Source organism: Emydura macquarii, unplaced genomic scaffold (assembly GCF_026122565.2).
Source record: "Emydura macquarii macquarii isolate MOO-44397 ecotype Brisbane River unplaced genomic scaffold, CSIRO-AGI_Emac_v2 contig_554, whole genome shotgun sequence".
In the NCBI taxonomy this organism is placed as follows: Eukaryota; Metazoa; Chordata; order Testudines; family Chelidae; genus Emydura; species Emydura macquarii.
The window spans coordinates 5,994,960-6,015,409 of NW_027130691.1; the positions used below are offsets into that span (position 1 = coordinate 5,994,960).

General features: G+C 48.2%; 1 protein-coding gene across 1 annotated transcript; it reads left to right on the forward strand.

The window, feature by feature from the left end:
- The first annotated feature begins 1,615 nt into the window (after positions 1–1,615).
- Positions 1,616–19,406, forward strand: HPD (4-hydroxyphenylpyruvate dioxygenase). Its single transcript, XM_067539592.1, has 14 exons — positions 1,616–1,685; positions 1,967–1,993; positions 3,685–3,747; positions 6,185–6,289; positions 7,174–7,216; positions 8,106–8,188; positions 8,812–8,901; positions 10,088–10,191; positions 11,998–12,075; positions 14,135–14,297; positions 15,208–15,279; positions 16,746–16,868; positions 17,710–17,826; positions 18,602–19,406. The coding sequence occupies exons 1-14, from the start codon at positions 1,683–1,685 to the stop codon at positions 18,710–18,712; spliced, it is 1,182 nt and encodes a 393-aa protein (XP_067395693.1). The 5' UTR covers positions 1,616–1,682; the 3' UTR covers positions 18,713–19,406.
- The last annotated feature ends 1,044 nt before the right edge of the window (positions 19,407–20,450 follow it).

Here is a 20,450-nt window from a genome sequence, read left to right on the forward strand (position 1 = left end):
CGCAACGGGAGGGCTAGGCCCAAAGGGGCGGAGCAAGGCAGGGAACCGCCCCGTACGCGCCGGTACGTCACACACACACGCGCGCGCGCAGCGGGGGGATAGGCCCAAAGGGGCGGAGCAACGCAGGGAACCGCCCGCACGCGCCGGTACGTCACACACACGCGCGCGCAGCGGGGGGGATAGGCCCAAAGGGGCGGAGCAAGGCAGGGAACCGCCCCGCCCCTCTGGGCTGTGGGCGGGGGTGGGTGGAGAGCAGCCCGCCCCGCAGAGCCACACGTGAGGACTGGGGAGGGGGCGTGGCCAAAACGGGGGCGTGGCCAGAGAGTCGGCAGGGGATTCGTTGCCCCCCCCCCTTCCGTCCTCGGCCCCCCCTCCCCTCCCGGCTCGTGCCCATAGACGAGGCGTCTCCCAGAAAAGATGCATCTGTGCAGAGCGCGTGCAATGCCCCGGTAGAAACCAACGTAGCTGCAAAAAATGCGTGGGAGGGGGGCAACCCCCCCCCCAGCAAGCCCGTGCCCGTGAAGAACGTCCGAGGCTTTGCAAGAGCCGGTATCCGCGCCCTGGCCCTGGCTCTTTGTCTAGCCGTTAATTACAGCACCTGCCCTGGGAGGGGACAGTCCGCTGGAATGGTGCCGCAGAGCCGCAGCGTCTGCTGTGTCCCCCTTCCCAGCATGGAAACAGCCGTCCCTGCAGCCGGTCCCCCGCGCGCAACTGCAGTTCAGCCCGTGGTGCCAAGCGGGGGGGACAAATGCCTTCCCACGATCACACAGCCACGCACAGTTGCATTCACTCGGTTTGCTGGCCCACTTCCAGTTCCTTCACCAATCCAGGCCCACCCTCAAGTGAGGTTCCTGGTTTAAAAACTCTTCAGTGCAGCAAATCTCTGTAGTTGCTGGTAATGCCAGAGCCTTTCTTCAGGGAGATGGAGCCTGATGTGTGGCCGACAGCCTAAACTCAGTGAAATCTGGTGTTAATCCAGCGTATGGAGTTACTGGGTTTACATCACAGTCAGATGAGACTCTGGCTCCTTGTTTTAGGTTTTACTTAGATAATCTGACTCAGTGGTTCTCAGCCAGGGGTAGGTGTATCCCTAGGGGTACTCAGAGGTCTTCCAGGGGGTACATCAACTCATCTACATATTTGCCTACATTTAAATAGGCTACATAAACTAGGAAAGTCAGTACAAACTAAAATTTCATGCAAACAAAATGAGAAAGTAAGCAATTTTTCAGCAATAGTGTGCTGTGACACTTTTGTGGTTTTATATCTGATTTTTATAAATGGGTAGTTTTTAAATTAGGTGAAACTTGGGATACACAAGACATCAGACTCCTGAAAGGGTTACAATAGTCTGGAAATGTTGAAAACTATTGATCTGACTCACAGATACACTGCAGCCAAAGTCCCCAGGGTTCTAGGCTCAGATTTTGTAAACAGTCTCTATTCTTGCTTTCACTATAAATATGATCCCCAAATATTGTCCCCTCTAGAGCTCAGTTTTATCATGTCTTACCTACCCAATGGGCAGAATGATTTACAATTCAAACCAGTAAATCATTTAGTTTACAATCTAGAGAAGGTGGAGTCAGAGGAGGGGATTTCTCTCCTCCCATTGCTATATTAAATGCATGGAGAGTATCTGACTTTCTTTCGGTGTGGTCACATTCAATCAGGTTACAAAAATGGTGAGGTTTAGACATTTTTATTTTTTTAAATTTGCTGCTAAGATGCTATGGGGTAAAATGCGTAAATCTCCCACTGTGCTTGTACAGATTTCTTTCTGAACAGCTACTCACAGTACTGTTTATTCTTTGAAAAGCTGGGCTTTTTAATTTGTATGTTTAAATCAGTTCAGAAAACTTGTTCTCTAAAAACTGACCTGATGGATTAGGGTTTCCTGGTAATTAATGTACATTTTTGAAATGTGAATGTATTGCTTTGTTTTTTTAATTCTCTCTCTCTTTAGACAACTTACACAGACAAAGGAGAAAAGGTAAGAATAAAATTGCATGGAATGGGTTTATATTTCCTCCAGTGAAAGACTGGTACTCTTATGCAACACTGATGATGTTAATTTCTTATTAATGGATTGCCAGGTAGCATTAAAAGCAAAAAGGGGTTGCACTATTATAGTGCTGAAACACAGCTTGTATTTATAGTTTTCACCCTCTGTAAATTGCAGTTAATTATGCTGATCCTTTTTCCTCACTTTTTTGGGGTGGGAGGAAGGAGAAATGTAAGATCACTGACATTTAACAATTAAAACCTAACTCTTCCAAGTCTAAACATAAGCATGATTTATTGTATTATTTCTCGGTAACGACTCTAAATATATTTTCAAAACTTTTTTCAAACTTAAAGCATTTTTTAAAAACACTGATACATAGCCAGCAGAATTATGTTTAGTTGCTAAATACTATATCATACAACACAGATTTACTTTATATATGATCTTTTATGTAAAGTACATGCACAAATAATTAACAGTGATAAAAAGACGGAAGACAGTAGATGTCAAATCATAGGCAAGGAAGAAAACCTGTGTGTTAAAATAGTGTTTGACCAAATAATGTTGTGGAATACTCCCATAAGTTTGCTAAACTCGCCAAATGTGATTAGGACCCGCATTTTCAATGGGGTAAGAGCTTTCCTCGATGAGAATTAGTCTTTAACATAACAAAATGAACAGAGTCATATTGGAGCCAAACAACGTGCAGGTAGTTTGAACAGTATAAATTCTATTTTCCATTATTCTCTACGACCCAGCCCCATTACAGTCAGCGTAACTGAGAGCAAAATGTGACCCCATTGCCTTCTATTCTCACTTACATGTGACTTAATTGACTTACGTGGAGGGACCCCTGATTTATAAGGATCTGAGGACAGAATCAGATCCTTGTGTCCAGCAGTGACAAAGGTCTGATCGAATGGCTTGACTGCTGTGTGTTCTTCAATATAAAGGAGATCCCAAAATACCATTTTCCAGAATCATAAGGGAAAGTACTCCACTGCAAATTACTCATGTAATTTTTTTCCAGCCTTCCTCCTTCCTGGCTTGTGAATATTTTACTAGCACTTCCCTCATCCATGCTTGGTATTTTTCCTCTGGAGCATGCTCATAGGGTGCTGTGATTTGATCCAACCAGGCCATAGGTACACTGATGACTGCCATCCAGGCATTATAAAATAAGCTTTTGGTTTTAAAGATTTGGGTTTGTTTTTTGTCTTTATTTTTAGACAAATTACGGTTGACTGTTTAGAAGAAAAATTATTTGTTTTGCTTGAAATGTCTAAAAACCCCAGGCCTTTCCAAAGTCCATGGTTCTGGGGTCAGTGCCTAGTGAACATCGGGGCTATATAGGGACTCTCAGAAGACCTGTGAGGTGGGAATGCCTCAAATTCTTTTCAGTCCTGCAAAACTGGTCCGTTTCAGATAGCTTGGGTGTCTGTTTTATAAAATCCTAGTCTCAGATTTGTGCTTTCCCTGGCTTTATGATTTAAAATGATCAATGTGCAATCACACTACATTTCTCTAACTAAACCGATCGAAGGATGAGTTAGGCGCACCCATTGCTTCTTGCGAAAATAGAGGCAGTGTCAGCCTGAAAGTGTTGCATGAATATGGCATTAAAGTGAGACCCAAAAACCCGTAGATTCATATTCATTCTTCTTCATTTCATTTAGCCTGAGGGAGGCAGATTTCTCCACTTCCACTCTCTCACATTCTGGGTTGGCAATGCTAAGCAGGTATGTAGAGAAAAGTCCCTTGTGTGCCTATGCTTGTGAGGGTAGGGGGGGTTGGATCATTCTTGTACACTATCAAACATTGTTTGAAGAACAGGGGTATACTGTAATCTGTATGTGGGATTGGTTATCAGGAGGGGAGGTTCTGCCATGTGATATCTGGATGGTCCTGGAGATCTGCATTCAATTAAAATTCCGCCAGTGGCTGGCTTTGGTGATCTTGCACAGATGGAGGTATTTCAGCACTTTTGCTCAGTGGAATGTTTTTCAAGAATGGTCTTTGGACTGTCATTATGAAACAGCAAGGGGTCTGTTTACACTGTAGACAGGCCACCGAAGGGTGGATTAGTGTGCACATGCATTTAAATATTTGTCTTCCTAAATTAGTGGACATTCAGAAAATGCAAAATAAATGAAAGTATGAAACCACAGAAGAGATTTGCAGCAGCAGATGTTTAATTGGAAAAAAACATTCTTGCTGCTTCCCTGCCCATCTCCCCATCTCCAGGCCTTTGTGACTCATTTAGATGGAGGTAGTATGGAGCAGTTTTGTTTGCAAAATGATAAGATATCAGTCTTAGCTGATTGGACCAGCAGATATATCATTCCATGTTGAAAGGATGCTGGCAAGTTAAAATCCCTCTATTTTAAAAACCTGATTCTTTTTCTCAATGACATCTTAGATTAATGGAAACAATATTAAAATGTTCACTTACATTTCATCATTCAGTGTATTCACTTTTGCGCTTACCTTCAGTTTGGGAAAGGAATTGTCAATTTCACTCCCATTTATACTCAACTACTAATCAATTTCTCTTTCTAATTCTCCTGCATTAGCCTGATGTTGCAGTCTTTGGGTTTGGGGTTGGGTTGGGTTACAGGAGAAAATATTCCTTTCAAAATAAGTTATTTCCTTTTTAAAATGTCATGGCCCCTTTTCTTTTGCACTTAAACTTTGTAAGACCTTCATCATGGCTTCCCCATATCATTTTCTGCAGGGTTTGCAGTTTGCGATTGATTCTTTTCTCTTCCAGCAAAGTGATTAAGCTCATGTAGCAGGTGCAGAAAAGTATTAAAAGTGCAGTGAATCATTGCAAACTGTTGGAAAGACTCAGCAGAAAACCACAGTCACCATCAAGCAGGGTCCTTCCCTCAGGGGAGATGGTTTATACCAAGAAAAACGAACAAGTTAACACAAGCAAAAAAAAAATCCAAAACTTCCCAGCTTGGGGTTCAGCTGAGACCTGTGATCCCTACATATGGAAGATTCGGCCTCGGTCTCCCAGGCAGGCACTGTTACAGCTCTTTCCTGAGCATCTGTGCAAGGGGAGTGGGAAGCTGAGCCGGACTGAATCCCTGTTTATCAGGGACCAGGTTGTGCCCTTGCCTTCTGCTACACTGGAAGGACTACATTTGCAAAGAGATCTCTAAATGTACACACACAATGGGGCTTTGGCAGACTGGGACATCAGACCCTCACCAGTCTGTGTGTGCAAGTGCGTGTGTGTGTGTGTGTGTGCATGAGGGTATTGCAGGTGTGTATCAGATAAGTAGGGGGTGCAGACGGAGCATCCCCCAAAGCTATTCAGGGGGTTACTCAGCACCCCCTGGTGCTGCTCAGCATCTCGTGAGTTGGCTGGTGCCTGCCTCCCTGGGGCTCAGCACTAGCCTTACTCCCACTCTGCAGTTTGAAGGAACAGTTGTGAACATAACCAGCTGCTGCGCACCCCTGCCCCAGTCACACCCACAGCTGTGCCCCATGATCCCCCTTGTCCCACCCTCCTCACGTGTGTGTAACCGGAGGTGGCAGCTGGCCCAGGCGAGCTGTGCTGAGCATGACACGGCTGCCGCCACCTCGTCTGCTGCGCCTGGTGTGTGCCCCACTGGACTGGTTCACTTTGACCTCAGAGCCACCCTCTGCCACATCAGGTCATGTTAATGGTCATAGAGCTACGTCACCCATCAGCCTCTGTATCCGGTGACGTGCCATCACAGTATCTCATGGGAGGCCTGACCACTAGGGGGCAGCCTGATGCGTTGACAGCCTCATACAGGGCCTGTCAATCAACAGGGTGACCGGAGCTGGGTCTAGCATGGTGGAGCTTGGCAGAGTGTGGACACATTTGATTGGAACCTGTGAAAGAGCCGGTGGGGTCTGTCAATTACACACACGGTGCCTAGTTATCCCCTTCAGATGCACAAACCAGGGTGTGCTTGTGCAACCTTAGAGGCCCGTAGGGTGAGGGGAGTTGCCAATTTTGGTTGGTCGCGTTCCTGGAGGTTTTATCACATGACATCTTGAATTACGCACATTGTACACCGGCAGCAGTAGGTGAGGCTGAAAAGCTGTCTGCGCTTTGGGGAGTGGTGGTATGGAAACGAGTGCTAGGGGAAAACATTCCCTTTCTTTAACCCTAACGTGTTTTCATGTGTTTCAAAGGCTGCCTCGTTTTATTGTAACAAAATGGGTTTCGAAGAAATGGCCTATAAGGGCCTGGAAACTGGCAGCAGAGACGTGGTGTCTCATGTAATAAAGCAGAATAAGGTAAGATTGCTGGAGAACACTGTAAGACGCTGTATAAAGAATATTGTCACTACTCTGCTAACAGCTCAGCTAATGATAAAGTGTTGTTTTCAGTCAGTTAAATCAGGGGAGGGATGAGATGAGGGCTAGTGGTCCTAGCCCCCAACTAGGAACCAGGAACTCCAATCCTGGCTTTGACACAGCCACCCTGTGGATTTGCCAAGTGATGTAATCTCTGTGCCTCAGTTTTCCCAGTAGCGTCACAGGGCCAGCTGAGTGGGTGAGCATCCAGGTTAATTTTCGTGGTATGGTGGGTCTTTTCGTTTGGGGCAAAGCTGGCCTGGTCACATCTCAATTCCGGCTTGTCACATTTTGGCATTAAAATAAGCTTAATCAGATCCCTGGAAGCCATTTTGAATAGCGCATTAGCATGGGGATCTCCTGAGAGGCAATGCCTCATTACATCTGCTTCCTCTGCTGGAACTGAGTCCCAGAGCTCAGGTTCCGCTCCACCGGCTGACATTTTCTGATTGCTAGCCCAAAACAAAGGGAGAACAAAAAGGGACTTTCTAATCTCCAATTTCTCTGAGGCCAGGCCTGCATCCTTTCCTGGCCTCTCCTCAGGCAAAACTTCTGTTGACTTCAATGGGAGTTTTGCTTGAGTCAGGGCTGCAGGACTGTAAAAGAGCAACGTAAACCAGGCTGGGACCTTTTTTTTTTTTTTTTTTTTTACTTAGTGCTGGATGAATATGGCATAAAAGCATTCATTGGCATAAGCAAATAAAAACACATACATGTCTTCAGTTTACCTAGTAGGGTCCGATCCTGCCACCCCTCCTCTGCCCAGAATTCCCACTGACCTTATCGAACAGTAAATAACATATAATATTCTGCTTAATTCTCAGATCATATTTGTCCTCTCATCTGCTCTCAACCCTGCAAATGAAGGTAAATGAAAATGAGCATCAGGGATGACACAGGACCAGAGGCAGCTGACCTCCGGGAGTGTAATCTGCACAGGCCAGAAACACTGCTGACTACGGAGACTACAGCTCCCCCGTCTTTCCTGCCCTGCTGTCAGGGCCATTTAGCAGACTGTCCTGCGGGGGTGGTGCATGGAAAGTAAAAAGGGGGCAGGAGCCATTTCCTCCTACCCCCGTCTACAAATCCCTGTTCACTAGCACCTAAAGAACCCACCCACCAAGCCCCAGCAGCAGCTGCATTTGGAGCAGCTCTTAGGCGTTAGCTTGTTCTAACTTGTGTGGCTGGAAATCCTGCCCTGACTAAGCATGGTCTCTTCTCAGGCCCTGGGGTACTAGTGAAGGCTCCTTAGAGTGGGCATTCTTTGCCTCCCCTGATTTAGGAAGGCTACAGTATGACCTGTAGCCAATAACGTAAGCCAGCTCTGAACAGGCTTTTAAGTGACAATTCAAGCTCACAGAATGGCCCAGGGGCTGTGAATTGGGACAGAATTTTGCCCTTTCACAAATCCAGTTGACTTTTTTTACTTACTCTCAAGCCCAACCCATGCCAGGCCACTAGGCGTTCACTCCCTTTGTGTGTGTGTCATTCTCACAAATACCAACTACATGGGAAACTTCGAAAACCGTTTCTCATCAGCAGGAAGGAGCCATTATGCAAGGCAAAGCGTGTGTTCCCGCTGCTGCCCAGCCAGTCTTCCCCCTCCTGCGAGCCACTCGTGGGAGCAGGGCAAGCAGCCCAGCCCAGCCCCTCACTCCTTGTCAAGGAGCTTTGTGTGTGTGCATGCCTCGGCTGTGGAGCACTGCAAATGAACCACACACACACACACACGCTCGTTGTCTTTCTCTTTGCACAGAAATGGGTGAGCACTTGGTGAAGCATGGCGATGGCGTAAAAGACATAGCGTTTGAAGTAGAGGATTGTGACTTCATTGTGCAGGTAAATGATAGAATCAAAACATCATAAAAAGGTAGGACTGGCAGGGCCCTCAAGCAGTCATCTAGCCCTTCGCCTGCGCTGAGGCAGGACCAAGCACAGGAGCGGCCAAGCCAGTACAATTTCACAGCTCCCCAGCTCACAGGGTTAAATACGCCATGTCCATGTTGTCTCCTGCCCATATGCAAAATTGCAGCTCTCCTGGACTGAAGCAAATGTTGCCAGTGGGGACACACAAACCAGGGTGCACCATAACTTCCATCTACTGGGACGCGAACTTGCCTCAAAGGGTTCAGAGGTGCAGTTCTGCTCTGAAAAGTGACACCAGTGAGACAGCAGTGGGAGGTGCCGTGTTTGCTGCATCTCAATGGCTCCATGTGACATTTACCTCATTTACTGTAAAAGACATTTTTTTCCTAACTCCCAGCCCTGCAACGGCCCCAGGGGATTGGACAGTCACTCTGGGGTCTTTCTGGTTTGTGCATCGGCCCCAGGAATATTGTAGCATTTGATGCTGTAGGTCTTCTCCTACAGCATCCAGCACTGGCCGGTACTGGAGACAGATGAGCAGGCTGGAGCAGTCTGCTCTAGCACGGCGATTCTTAGTCTTCTGTTCTCTTTCACAGAAAGCTAAGGAGCGTGGGGCAGTGGTAGTGAAAGAGCCCTGGGTAGAGGAAGACAAATACGGGAGAGTGAAATTTGCAGTCATCCAGACGGTAAGCATGGGGGAAGAGTCGTCTCTGTTCTATCAACTGTAACGTCCTGGGCTGCAGGGGGGCCCGCCCCCTCGCTAATCACACTCACAAGTGGGTAGGGAAATAGATCAGCTGCATGGGCACTTTCCATCAAATGCTGGAGTGCTGACCCAGGCTGTAATCCCAGGCTCACATCAATCCCCCTATGGTGGCTCAGATTGAGTGGCTACTGTGGTCTTTACAGCAGCCCAGTGATGGCTACAGGTAGCCGCTGTAAGTTAGAGCAGACCCTGGGGCTGCTTTAGTGTATGGTGAAGCTGTGCCAGCCCCTGGAGCAGTCCAGAATCCTGGAAATGGCATAAATGCCCCTTTGCCTGCCCCCTTTCGGCAGAGGATCTGTCTCCCTCACTTGGCTGAACATATGACCAACTTGAGGCAAAGTGCAGGCTAAGCTGAGTTTACCAGCCACAGATCAGTGGAGGCCCATCTAGTTGGCATCTGATATGGGCCTGTCTCTTCCAGCTGGCACACATCCACCACAGGAACCTAGTGACACATGGGACATTTCAAAATATGCAGCCACTTCTTTGGAACCGGCACAGTGAACATTTAGCCAACATCTGCAGTCCCTGCAGCCAGCACCTGGAGTTCAGCAGAGAGTTTCTGACCACCCTAAAACCCCACACCCAGTACCACATCCTCTATCACATGTAGGGGAGTCAAAATTGGACCCTTGCTCCTGAACGCAACAGACATGGGCAAGCACTTGGGCATCAGAGGCTTCAGCCCCTGGCAGGACCCTGCACTGAGCCAGTGGTCATGCTTGGTGAACCTGAAAGAGTTCCAAAGTCCAGTTGGGTTTGATAAGAATCCAATAGCTTGGACACTCCTTTGAACGCTGAACTTCTTGGCTCTGCAAATCGGAGACAAGGCTGCCTTGGCAGATTTCCAGCCCTCGCATTTCCCATCCTGGCCAGAAATAGCAGCTGAATGGCCTCTCTCCCGTATACTGGTGCTACGAGCACCTGGCAGTGGGGAGGTGGGAGGGAAAGAGACTTGTTGGACCACTTCAGAACCCACAGCACGGTGCAAGTTTTGTTTTTGAAGCAGGCAAAAGTCCAGGTGTCTATTGAACGGTTATTGGATTGTCTTCAAATCGTCCGAGAGGAACAATATTTGCAATGTTACCCATTTTCTCCCCTCCCAGTACGGAGACACAACGCACACGTTAATAGAAAATCTCGACTACAAAGGCCTCTTCTTACCTGGCTTTGAGCCTCCTCTCTTCAAGGACCCGCTGTTACCAAAGCTGTAAGTCCATTGTACAGGGCCTGATCAAGCAGTTCTTACTCATACAAAACTCTGACTGGCTTCACCAAGTAAGGAATGCAGGGTCAGGCCCACAGATAATAGTGCTTTGCCGTCCGTGTGGTCTGGTGAAAGGTGCGGAGGCTGGGCTGTCCATGTGCAATAGATGCAAGCCCTCTCTAGACCTGTGCTGAACTCGGACCTTGCGCTTTGCATGGGCTCTTGCAAAAGTCTTGTTTTACCTCTGTGTGGTCTGTCGCCTCCCGGTTATACTTGGAGTTTCAGGCTCAGAGGCACCTGAAATCTCAAAGTGAAACTTGGTCTAAACCAGTGGTTCTCAACCGGTGGTACGCGTACCATTGGTGGTACTTCAAAGAAGGCTGGGTGGTACGCGAGCCATACCGCACCGCCGAATCCACCGCCGAAATTCCCCCCCCACACCGCTGCGAAACCCCGCCGCCGCCAAAAGTCCCCCTCACCCACCCACCCCCGTGAAACCCTGCCGCCGAAAAGGGGCAAACGGCGGAGGGCATTGTTCCCCCCATGTAACCCTGCTGCCGCCGAAAGTCCCCCCCCCACCGCCGCCATGAAACCCCACCACCGCCGAAAGTCCCCCTCACTTTTTTTCCCGAGTGGTACTCGGGGGAAAAAAAGGTTGAGAACCGCTGGTCTAAACTTTAGATGGGCCTCGTGATGGAATGTAAAACTCTGTCCGATGGTTCAGTCACTAGATGGCGCCACATGCAACGGGCTTTAAGCTCACAACAGCCATTCTGGGCAGTACATTAAAGGATCTTCTGGATGACGCATCTCTGGTGTCTCTCTCTGAGAAGGAGGCTCTGTAGCCAGGCTAAATCTGGTCCCTGACCCTGACCTGCTAGTAGCAGCCCTGCAGCCTATCGTGTACAAGCTGTGCATGACAGGCCTGACCCTCACCATTCACACCTGGCTTTGGATCTCAGCCCCCCAGGCAAACGTGCAGGGTGTCTGGATTCGGTTCGGCTCATCGGCGAGACGGGGAAGAGATGCAAAATGTAGACCCCTGTGTGGCTGCTGGACCCTTCCCCCAAAGCCCAGCCGTGGGGGGTGGCCTGATGGCACGTGTGAACCACCAGCCAGCAGGGACGCATCCACAGGGCAGTAACTGACGCTGCAGGCTGTGCTGCTCATACCCACAGGGCTCAGCTGAACCCCATGTGTAGGGCCAGGAGGGAATTTCCCCCGGAGAGTTTTAGCCACGTCTACACTAGAGAGCTTACAGCGGCACAGCCGTACCGATGCAGCTGTGCTGCTGCCAGATCTCGCGTGTAGCCACTCTGCGGCTGGGAGAGCGCTCTCCCATCAACATAGCTTCCACCGCTCAATGCGGGTGGTTTAATTATCTCAGCAGGAGATGCTCTCCTGCCAGCATAGCGCTGTCCACACCAGCGCCTCTGATGGTGTAACTTGTGTCGCTCGGGGGCGGGATGTTTTTTCATACACCCCCTGAGCGCCATGAGACATACCGACAGAAGTGGTAGTGCAGACACAGCCTTCGTTGGGTTTTCTCTCTTTGGCACGGAGAGAGAGAGTGGTGTGTTAGGAGCAGATGAGCGTCTCTCATAGGGGACCTCAGTTCCTTCTGACTGGCACCTGTTGTCATAGGTTGGCAGGGACCTCAGGAGGGCATTTGGTCTGACCCCTGCTCAAAGCAGGACCAATCCCAACTCCATCATTTGATGGCACTGGGGGTATTTTAAGAGCTGTCTCACCTTCTGCATCAGTGCCAGCTGCTTTTGGATGAAATCTGACCCGGTGTTTCTTTCCCAGACCCCGTGGCGAGCTGAGTTTCATTGACCACGTGGTGGGGAACCAGCCAGATCTTCAGATGGTCCCTGTGGCAGAATGGTGAGAACTGTAGCAATTAGAAAAACCATTCAAAATAGAGCCGCTGGAGGGATTCTCTCTATTGACAACACTGTTCCGTAATTTAGATTGATGTTGAACATTGTTATTTTATTAACGCTGCTGTCTTGCTGCCAGGACACATTGCACAGCGTTCAGTTACTTTAGGGACGTACACCCCCACTTCCCTGGAAGCAGGGCTGTATTCCAACATGGCGCTTCGGCCAGCCCGTGTGCTGGGGGATTAAGAGCTGTGGTTGGGTCACGACCACGTGTCTGCCGCATACACTGCTACGGAGCACACAAGGATTTCCTTCAGAGGAACGCTAGTGAATACCCGCTGCTGGTCCTCCATTCCCACCTCATGGGATCCTCCCTGGGCAGGCAGGATTGGGACAGCAGAAGAGGAATGTGGCAGTTTTCCCTACTTCCTCTCCTGGTAATGGCCAGGACCGAATTTGGCTCTTGGTCAGAACTCGTATAGCAGTAGCCTGCTTTGGGTAGGGTTGAGTTTTTAGGATGATTGGATCCTGTCATTAAGGCCTGATATTTCAGCCACTGTGTTGTTTACAGTCCCCGTCAAAGAGAGAGACTACAGGATCGGATCCCTAGTGCAGAAACAAGGAGAAAAAACACCCTGCTTTACATGCCAGCAGCTGAAGTCCCTATGTTTTGAAAGACTAACTTGTTTAACTCTGACTAAGCTGGGTTTAATTTTTACAAGGGTGACGGGAGCACAGAACAGCTGGGGCGGGAGGTGTTAAAAACGCGGCTCCGGATAGACCGCGCTACATTACATACCACCTGGCTGCGCGCTGCACGTTATGAAAAAAGTATCACTGCCTCAGTTTAAATGCTGCCGAATCTGAAGTCTACATAACAATCCCTAGCCCTCCTATGGCGTGGGTGTTGTTAGTAGATCTCAAAGTGCTTCACAATCTTTAGTGCATTTATCCTCAACACCTGTGTGAGGCAGGGCAGTGCTGTTATTTCCATGGAACAGATGGGGAAGTAAAGCACAGGGAGACAAAGGCCTGGTCTACACAGCGCTGGCAAAGAGCTCTGGAGAGGTGTGATTTGTAAAGCACTCTAACTGCCCCACGTAGACCCAGCTGACATGGTCTAAAAGGAACCTAACTCATGTTAGCGTAGTCCTACATTAGTGCTTGAACTAGGTACCTGTTACAGCACGCCGGCAGGATCTACACAGGCCGATTAGAATGCAACACGTCAGGGCGCTTCACACATCACAGCTCGCTGGCTCGCTTTGCTGCACTGTGTCGTGTAGACAAGTCCTAAGTGAGTTGCCCGAGGTCACGCAGGAAGCCTGTGGCGGAGCGGGGAATTGAACCTGGGTCTGCCATCTCTTAGGCTAGTGCCGTCAGGTGTTTTGGTTAATTTCTGAGCTGGCTGCCTATGTCAGAAGATTTTCTCAAGTAAATGATGGCGTAAATGAAGTAAAACTCCCCTATGGGTCTGAATTGCATAAAGGAACCAACAGGCTTTGACAGAATGAGGCAGAGAAAGACAGTCGCCTAAGGAACCCCAGGAAAAGTGACTCCCAGCAGAACACCGAAAGTAGCCAAAAGACCCATCATAAATTCCACCCCACCCCAAATTCCTGAGAGTTAAAACAAAATAAACTCTGAGTTTATTTAACCAGCAAAGACCATTATCAGGTGCTGTAGACAGAGGGCTTGAGTCAGTCAGATGTAGTCACTGAAGTCAGTAGAGTTACAACAGTGAAAGCCAGAGGGAGTGTAAATGAAAGTTATTTGGAGTGGTTGGGTCTCAGTCAGCCCTGCCAGAAGATGATGCACTGCCCATTGGGGAATGAGTGGTGGTAAGAATGTGTTGTCCGGTAAATGTCATTCAGCTGCTCATGCCCTGTTAAACCGGAAGGGAGTTTCATGAGTTAACCCTGGCAAATGAGGGTGAAACTCTCCTCTTTACTTTATTAATCTACTGATAGAAACTCACCAGTGCTGCTGAAGTCCACAGTTCTCAGAAGCTGTGAGCTGGCTTAATGGGGAATGAATCTGCCTTTGCTGTTCCCGGTCAGGTACCAGAAGAACCTTCTGTTCCATCGGTTCTGGTCTGTGGATGATAAACAACTGCACACGCAGTTCAGTGCCCTCCGTTCCATTGTGGTCGCCAACTACGAAGAGACCATAAAAATGCCCATAAACGAGCCTGCAATGGGCAAGAAAAAATCCCAGATTCAGGTAAATACTCATGAAACTCGGGTCTCGACATCAAGATTATTTCCACATAGGGCTGTGCTTATGCACGGCACTTCACAGAGAAATGATAGGTAGGTCCTGGCCCTGAGCAGCTTAGATGTAAAGCCCTACCAAATTTGTGGCTGTGGAAAATGCATCATGGGCCGTGAAATCTGGTCTTTCGTGTACTTTTATCCTATAGGGTAAAGGTATACTATAGTACCCTATAGTGTAGGATAGAAATATACAAAAAGTACACAGTGTTTCTCAAACTAGGGGTCCCGATCCAAAAGGGGATTGAAAGCCAATTGTAGGGGGGTCACGGTATTGCCACCCTTATTTCTGTGCTGCTTTCAGAGTTGGGCAGCCGGAGAGTGATAGCCAGGCACCCAGCACTGAAGGCAGCGCTGCCGCCAGCAGCAGCGGAGAAGTAAGGGTGGCCTGGAATATACAACTGTGTGAACACATCTGTGAAATTTGCTCTTTATGCCCTGACCAACCAGTGAAAAATGTGTGGTTTCTCCGTCATTTAAGTAGACCCCTACTTGTATGTGATGGCAGGATTCAGGAGGGCTTGTGAATCAGTGCCTGCTTATTACACTAGGTGGCGATGTCCCACTGGTTATATCTGGGTTAAAATCTGCAGTTATGGCCCGAAAAGTGACTGTAGAAATAGCCTTTTCTTATTCAACAGACCCGTTGTAACAGTGCGAGGGATCATTAGACAAATAGGGAAGCTGCTTGCACTCAGACTGGGTTTGCTGTCCTAATACTCAGTGTCTAGCCCGCTTATTTGCTGTGACTGCTTTTGCTTCTTTTGTTTTTAAGCATAAAAGCAACTTTGAAAATACGTAAGAATTGAACCAGAGCCAAAAAATCCCTGCTTTACGGGTGTGTGTTTGTCTCTTGCTAGGAATATGTTGAATACTATGGAGGAGCTGGGGTCCAGCACATTGCTCTGAATACCTCTGACATTATTACTGCTGTAAGTCTGGCAATTTAGTGCTGTTAATAAGTTACAATTAAAAGAAATCCAGTATGTTGCACGAACATCAAGTTGCTGTATGTTACATTGCCCTTAACTTTCTCTGAGCTACTGTGCAGTGAGCAAAGCAGGCCAGTCCACACGCACAAAACTAACCTGGCTGAGTGCCCGATAACATTTTAAGAGCTGTGTCCAAGAGGTTTCTGTTTAATGGCTTCAGCAATGGTGGGTCACAGAACAACCCACAAACCCTCCTTTGTCCTGGGGCTGCAGATGCGTTAACCACCCCCATCACCTGGAATGGTCTCTTGCAAGATGTGTTAACGCCTTATGCTCAACAATCCATTCCACCTTGCATTTATCTGTGACACTGAGCACAATGCACCTTCCCCAGAGCTGAAGAGCTCTGTGTGAGCTCGGAAGCTTGTCTCTTTTTGCAATGGAAGTTGGTCCAAGAAAAGATATTCCCTCACCCACCTCATCTCTCTAATTATTTTGCATGACTTTTGGGCATTCTCCTACCCCAACCAGCACAAGAGACACACCCATCTCTTCGGCGGCCCGATGTGAAAGGAGTTTGGTGGGTCTGAGCCCAGTGTCCACGTCACAAAAAAAGAACCCACCACACTTAACACTAACTGTCCCCTTGTCAGCAGCCACAACAGAGAGGCCAAAACGGGACTGGGCCACGGGGACTTACCCTTCAAAGTGGTACGTCCAGGTCAAGACTGAGGCAAATTGGCAAGGGACTTTGTGAAGGACACTCACGTTACCACTGCCTGTGTCCACAGGTCAAGCACAGCACACAGCAGATTAGAAACTCCAGGCCTGCCAATCTGACCCTTTTCACCAGCACTAAATTCTCTCTCTCTCTCTCACTCACACACGAGTTATTGGGATACTGAGAAATCGTACACACATAATCTTGTTGGACAACCCCATTCCAATTGCTGATGCCATCTGTCCTGTCCATCTGGGACTCAAGTCAGATGGGCTAGAACAGAGGAGCCGTAGCAGCATCTCATTTCTAGGAGTGGACTTCTCTCTGTTTCCAGGAATTCAGCAGACTTCTCATGTGACCCTTTAGCCCTGTCCCCTGTAAAACCATTGTGGCTTTTCCTGTTCATTTTTTAATGTCATGTAAATGCTGCTGTAAGGGCAAGTTCTGTTATAGCAGCCATGCAGACAGCCAGATATGTAGTGATTATTTATTGCTTCAGTGAGTGCTCACCTGGGAGGGGTCCACATTGACTGCTCTGCTTTGGGGGGTGCCTCTGGCTGCCCTCTGGCTCTCCATGCTGCATGGGCTGCACTTGATCTGCTTCTGAACTCCTCACACTGGTTACTGGCATTTCCGGAACCAAAGCCATGATCCGGCAGCAACTGCTATAGCCAGTAGGCTGCGCCAGGGGGTGAGCGAAAGAATCACCCACACCACTTGACAGGATCTCACTCTCATCTCACAGGTCACCAACTTGAAACAACGGGGCATGGAGTTTATGGTAGTTCCGTCCACCTACTACCAGCAACTACGAGAGAGGCTGAAATCTGCCCAAATCAAGGTGAAGGAAAACATCGACAAACTGGAGGTCAGTCTAGTTCTCAAGGCACATGCAGGCAAAACGACGCAATCTCTGGCATTCATCTCAACAACTCTTTCCAATTTGGAGGGTCCCAGAAAGCTGTGTAGAAGGTGATCTCTCCCCTCCATGCTAGAGCTGGGCAGGAATTTGTCTATGACTTTTTTTGTTGTTGTTGCAACACGCTGGTTCGTCAAAACTGCAAGTGTTCAGAAAAATGAATTGGTTTCAATGGTAGTTTTGACAGGAAGGTTTCTAAGGTCTAGGAGGAGTGATGGGGAGACAGCCCCAACCCATTTGGAACGGGAATTTTAACCTGGGCTCCTAGATCCCATGTGAATGCCCTAACCACGAGGGTATTGGCTATTCTGAGGTATGGAGTGTCTCAAACACTTCTTCCTCCTCCCCCGAAACAAGGTAAAAACCTCTAAATTTTTCATGAAACCAAAATCTCATTATTCGTACTCACCACTAAAGTGCAGCCAGTCCTGGGGAGAGATTGCGACAGTTGTTTTAACAACCCAGTGACTTGACGATCATTTAGGAAGGCTAGAAAGCGGAGAGTTACGCACCCATCTGAAACTGCAGAGGGAATTTTGGATAAACACAATATAACTCCCCAGACTGGCATTTACCCAGAACATTATTGTCTTTAAGTCATAATCTCAAAAGCTCCTAATGCAACAGAATTCCAGATATTCTGATGTGTGACCAGCTCTGATGCAGATCATGCAACAAAAAACATTTCATGATCTTGCTGAGAGATTCAAATGGACTTGATGGCGTAATTTAGCACCAGCTTCTCAACAGTTCTCCAAACAGTCACAGCTTTATTATTTTTGTTTCCAAGGAACTGAAAATCTTAGTTGACTTTGATGAGAAAGGATACCTGCTCCAGATCTTCACTAAACCTGTTCAGGATCGACCCACTGTCTTTCTGGAGGTCATACAACGCCACAACCACCAGGTTTGTTGGGCGTTTGGGGCTTATGAGGTTCTTTCCTGGTTGATTTTAGCTGAAAATGTTATGATTTTTCGTCATCCTTTTAAAAAAAACAAAACAGAGCTATGCTAAAGAGCAGTAGTGAGCTCCTGGCCCCGTTTTGGCTCTGTAGCGTGTCCCTGTGACCGCACAGGGTTTTTCTCTACAATGATTTTAAAAAGTGAAAGTAAAGCCTTGAAAAATGCAAAAGCTGCAGCAAAGACTTGGTTCCTTAGACCAACAAACCCAAAATGCAGCTGCAAGAGCATGGTGGGGTTTCCCCTGGGACCTGCCACCCTTTTTAAAGAGATGACACTGCTAAAGCCTTTTTTGCAAAAGGAACATTAAAAATCGAAGTTACTCTGGGTTGACTGAACTCACAACCTAACGGGAATGTGGCCTGCTCAGGCTACCTCAGTTGTTAACCAGGCTGCTGATTAAAAAGCTGATGTTCTTCGGCAGTCACAGACCATGACTATAATCGTATGAAATTCCCTGACACGGTTTAGGAAGGCAGCAAGCCGGTTCCTGGTATCAAAAAGGTTGAGTGAGACATTGATCATTTGTAAGGGCCAGAAACACATTTAGAACCATTCCTAGTCCATCAGGGGACACAGTAATATCCTGTGTCCCTAAGGAAGAAAGTCCCACTGAATGTAAATTCCTTGTTGCTGCTTGGTCTTACCCGTGACCCTCGGAGCTAACAAATTCACTTGCCTTGTACTTAGGCCAGCTTATGTTCTTTTCTTCCCCTATGTAGGGATTTGGTGCTGGAAACTTCAAGTCTTTGTTTCAAGCTATAGAAGATGATCAGGATGCACGAGGAAACCTTACCATCCTGACGCCAAATGGAGAAACTAATTTCGTCTAGAGTCTCTCAGCAAGAGACAGGCAACAGCCACAATTGCTGGCATATATGAAAGTGCCTATACAATTAAAAAAATACCCTAACAATGTGGGTAATTAGCCCCAAACCAAGCGTATAAACCAAGGAAATTCAGTTTAAATTTAAACTTAAAAGAAATCCAAACATGTCAGAGTATGGCAATGCAATAAGGGCACTCAAACCACCTTAACTCTGCCCTATCGTGACACTGGGGGAGGGGAGATTGAAAAGAAAAAATTAAATGGCTTTAATGTCAGTTTAATCCAATCTGGGACACTAAACTGCTTTAATCATCACTACAGGGCAGCGTTCAGGCTTCTGCTGAAGGAGGAATTTCAGTTATGAAGAACAACAGGGAGAAACTATTTGCATGTAGCATATGGACAAGATTTCAGTGGATTTTAACTCTGCAAGAAGTGCAAAGAGGGCAAATTTAAGATTTGGTGCCCTAATGGCATTTCATACCTTAAGATGTGTGGACTTCTTTTCAATTTAATCTCACCTGTGAATTTCCTGGGTTTCTAACACTTGGTTTGGGGATAATTACAACATCCCTGCGGTTAGGTTAAACTGCCGCTATGTGCGCTCAACCTTAATTCCATTTTAAAGTAGTTATTGTCTAAATCATTTTAATTCTAAGCTAATTAATAAATGTACAAACTCAAAAAATGTATTCTGTACTTACAGGGGAAATGCTGCAACTTTGGGGAGCATACAACCTATTGTTCATACATAGGGGCCCTGCCAAATTCACTGCCAGGAAATCTGGCTCTTCTAGGAGAGACCAGACTTCACAGAGCTGGGCGGCCAGAGAGCAGCAGCTGCCGGCCGGGAGCCCAGCTCTAAAGCCCGTGCTGCCACCAGCAGCGGTGCAGAGGTGAAGGCTGGCATGGTACAGTATGGGGGTGGGGGTGGGGGGTTGTCACTTTGGGGAGGCAGGACAGCCTTACAGGTGTGTGGGCAACCACCAGGGCTCCATGGTCAGGGGGGTGCTGTGGTCACCCCCCCCCCACAGCCAGCCCAGGGCCCTTTAACTCCCAAGCACTGGGCCTGGAGCTGGGGAGGGGCAGGGCTGGGGGCACCCCAGCTAGGGGGTCTAGCTGCTAGTCCTGGACCTGCTGGGGAGGAACAGGACTTCCTCTTCCCCTGCACAGGCTGCTCCGGGGCTGGGTCAGACCCACCTCCAGGAACCTCCCCTGGCTGCAGGAAGTCCATGGCTGCTGCTGGGAGACCAGCTCAAAGGCAGCAGTGCAGAAGGGGGGGGGCGGGGGGCAATACCATGAACCCCCCCCCTCCCCCCCCACATTTCCCTTTTGAGTTGGGACTTCAGGATCCCCACTCCCTGTCACTTTGAAAATGTTACCTTGTGTGTGCTGTGACAGCAGGTCCCTGGCAAACCAGGTAGCGAGAGGAACAGAGTAGGATTCAGGACTATGGGTGTTTCCCTGCCAGGAAAACGCCCCTCCCCCCCAGGCTTGGAGAACCCATCTTTAAGGCTTGGGTTACAGGAAGAGGCAGATGGCCTAATAGGGGGGGAAAAAAAGAGATGGGAAAAGGATGCAGGAAATGGCAGAGGGGTGACTAGTTTGGTTAACTAGAGGGAGGGGGCACCAGGTGCTCCAGCAGAGGAAGAAAACCATCCCGGATTGCTCTACTGTGCCCCTGTACCGGAGATTGCTTTCAGTAGCGATGCTTTAGCCATTGTCGGCGTCATGTAACCAGG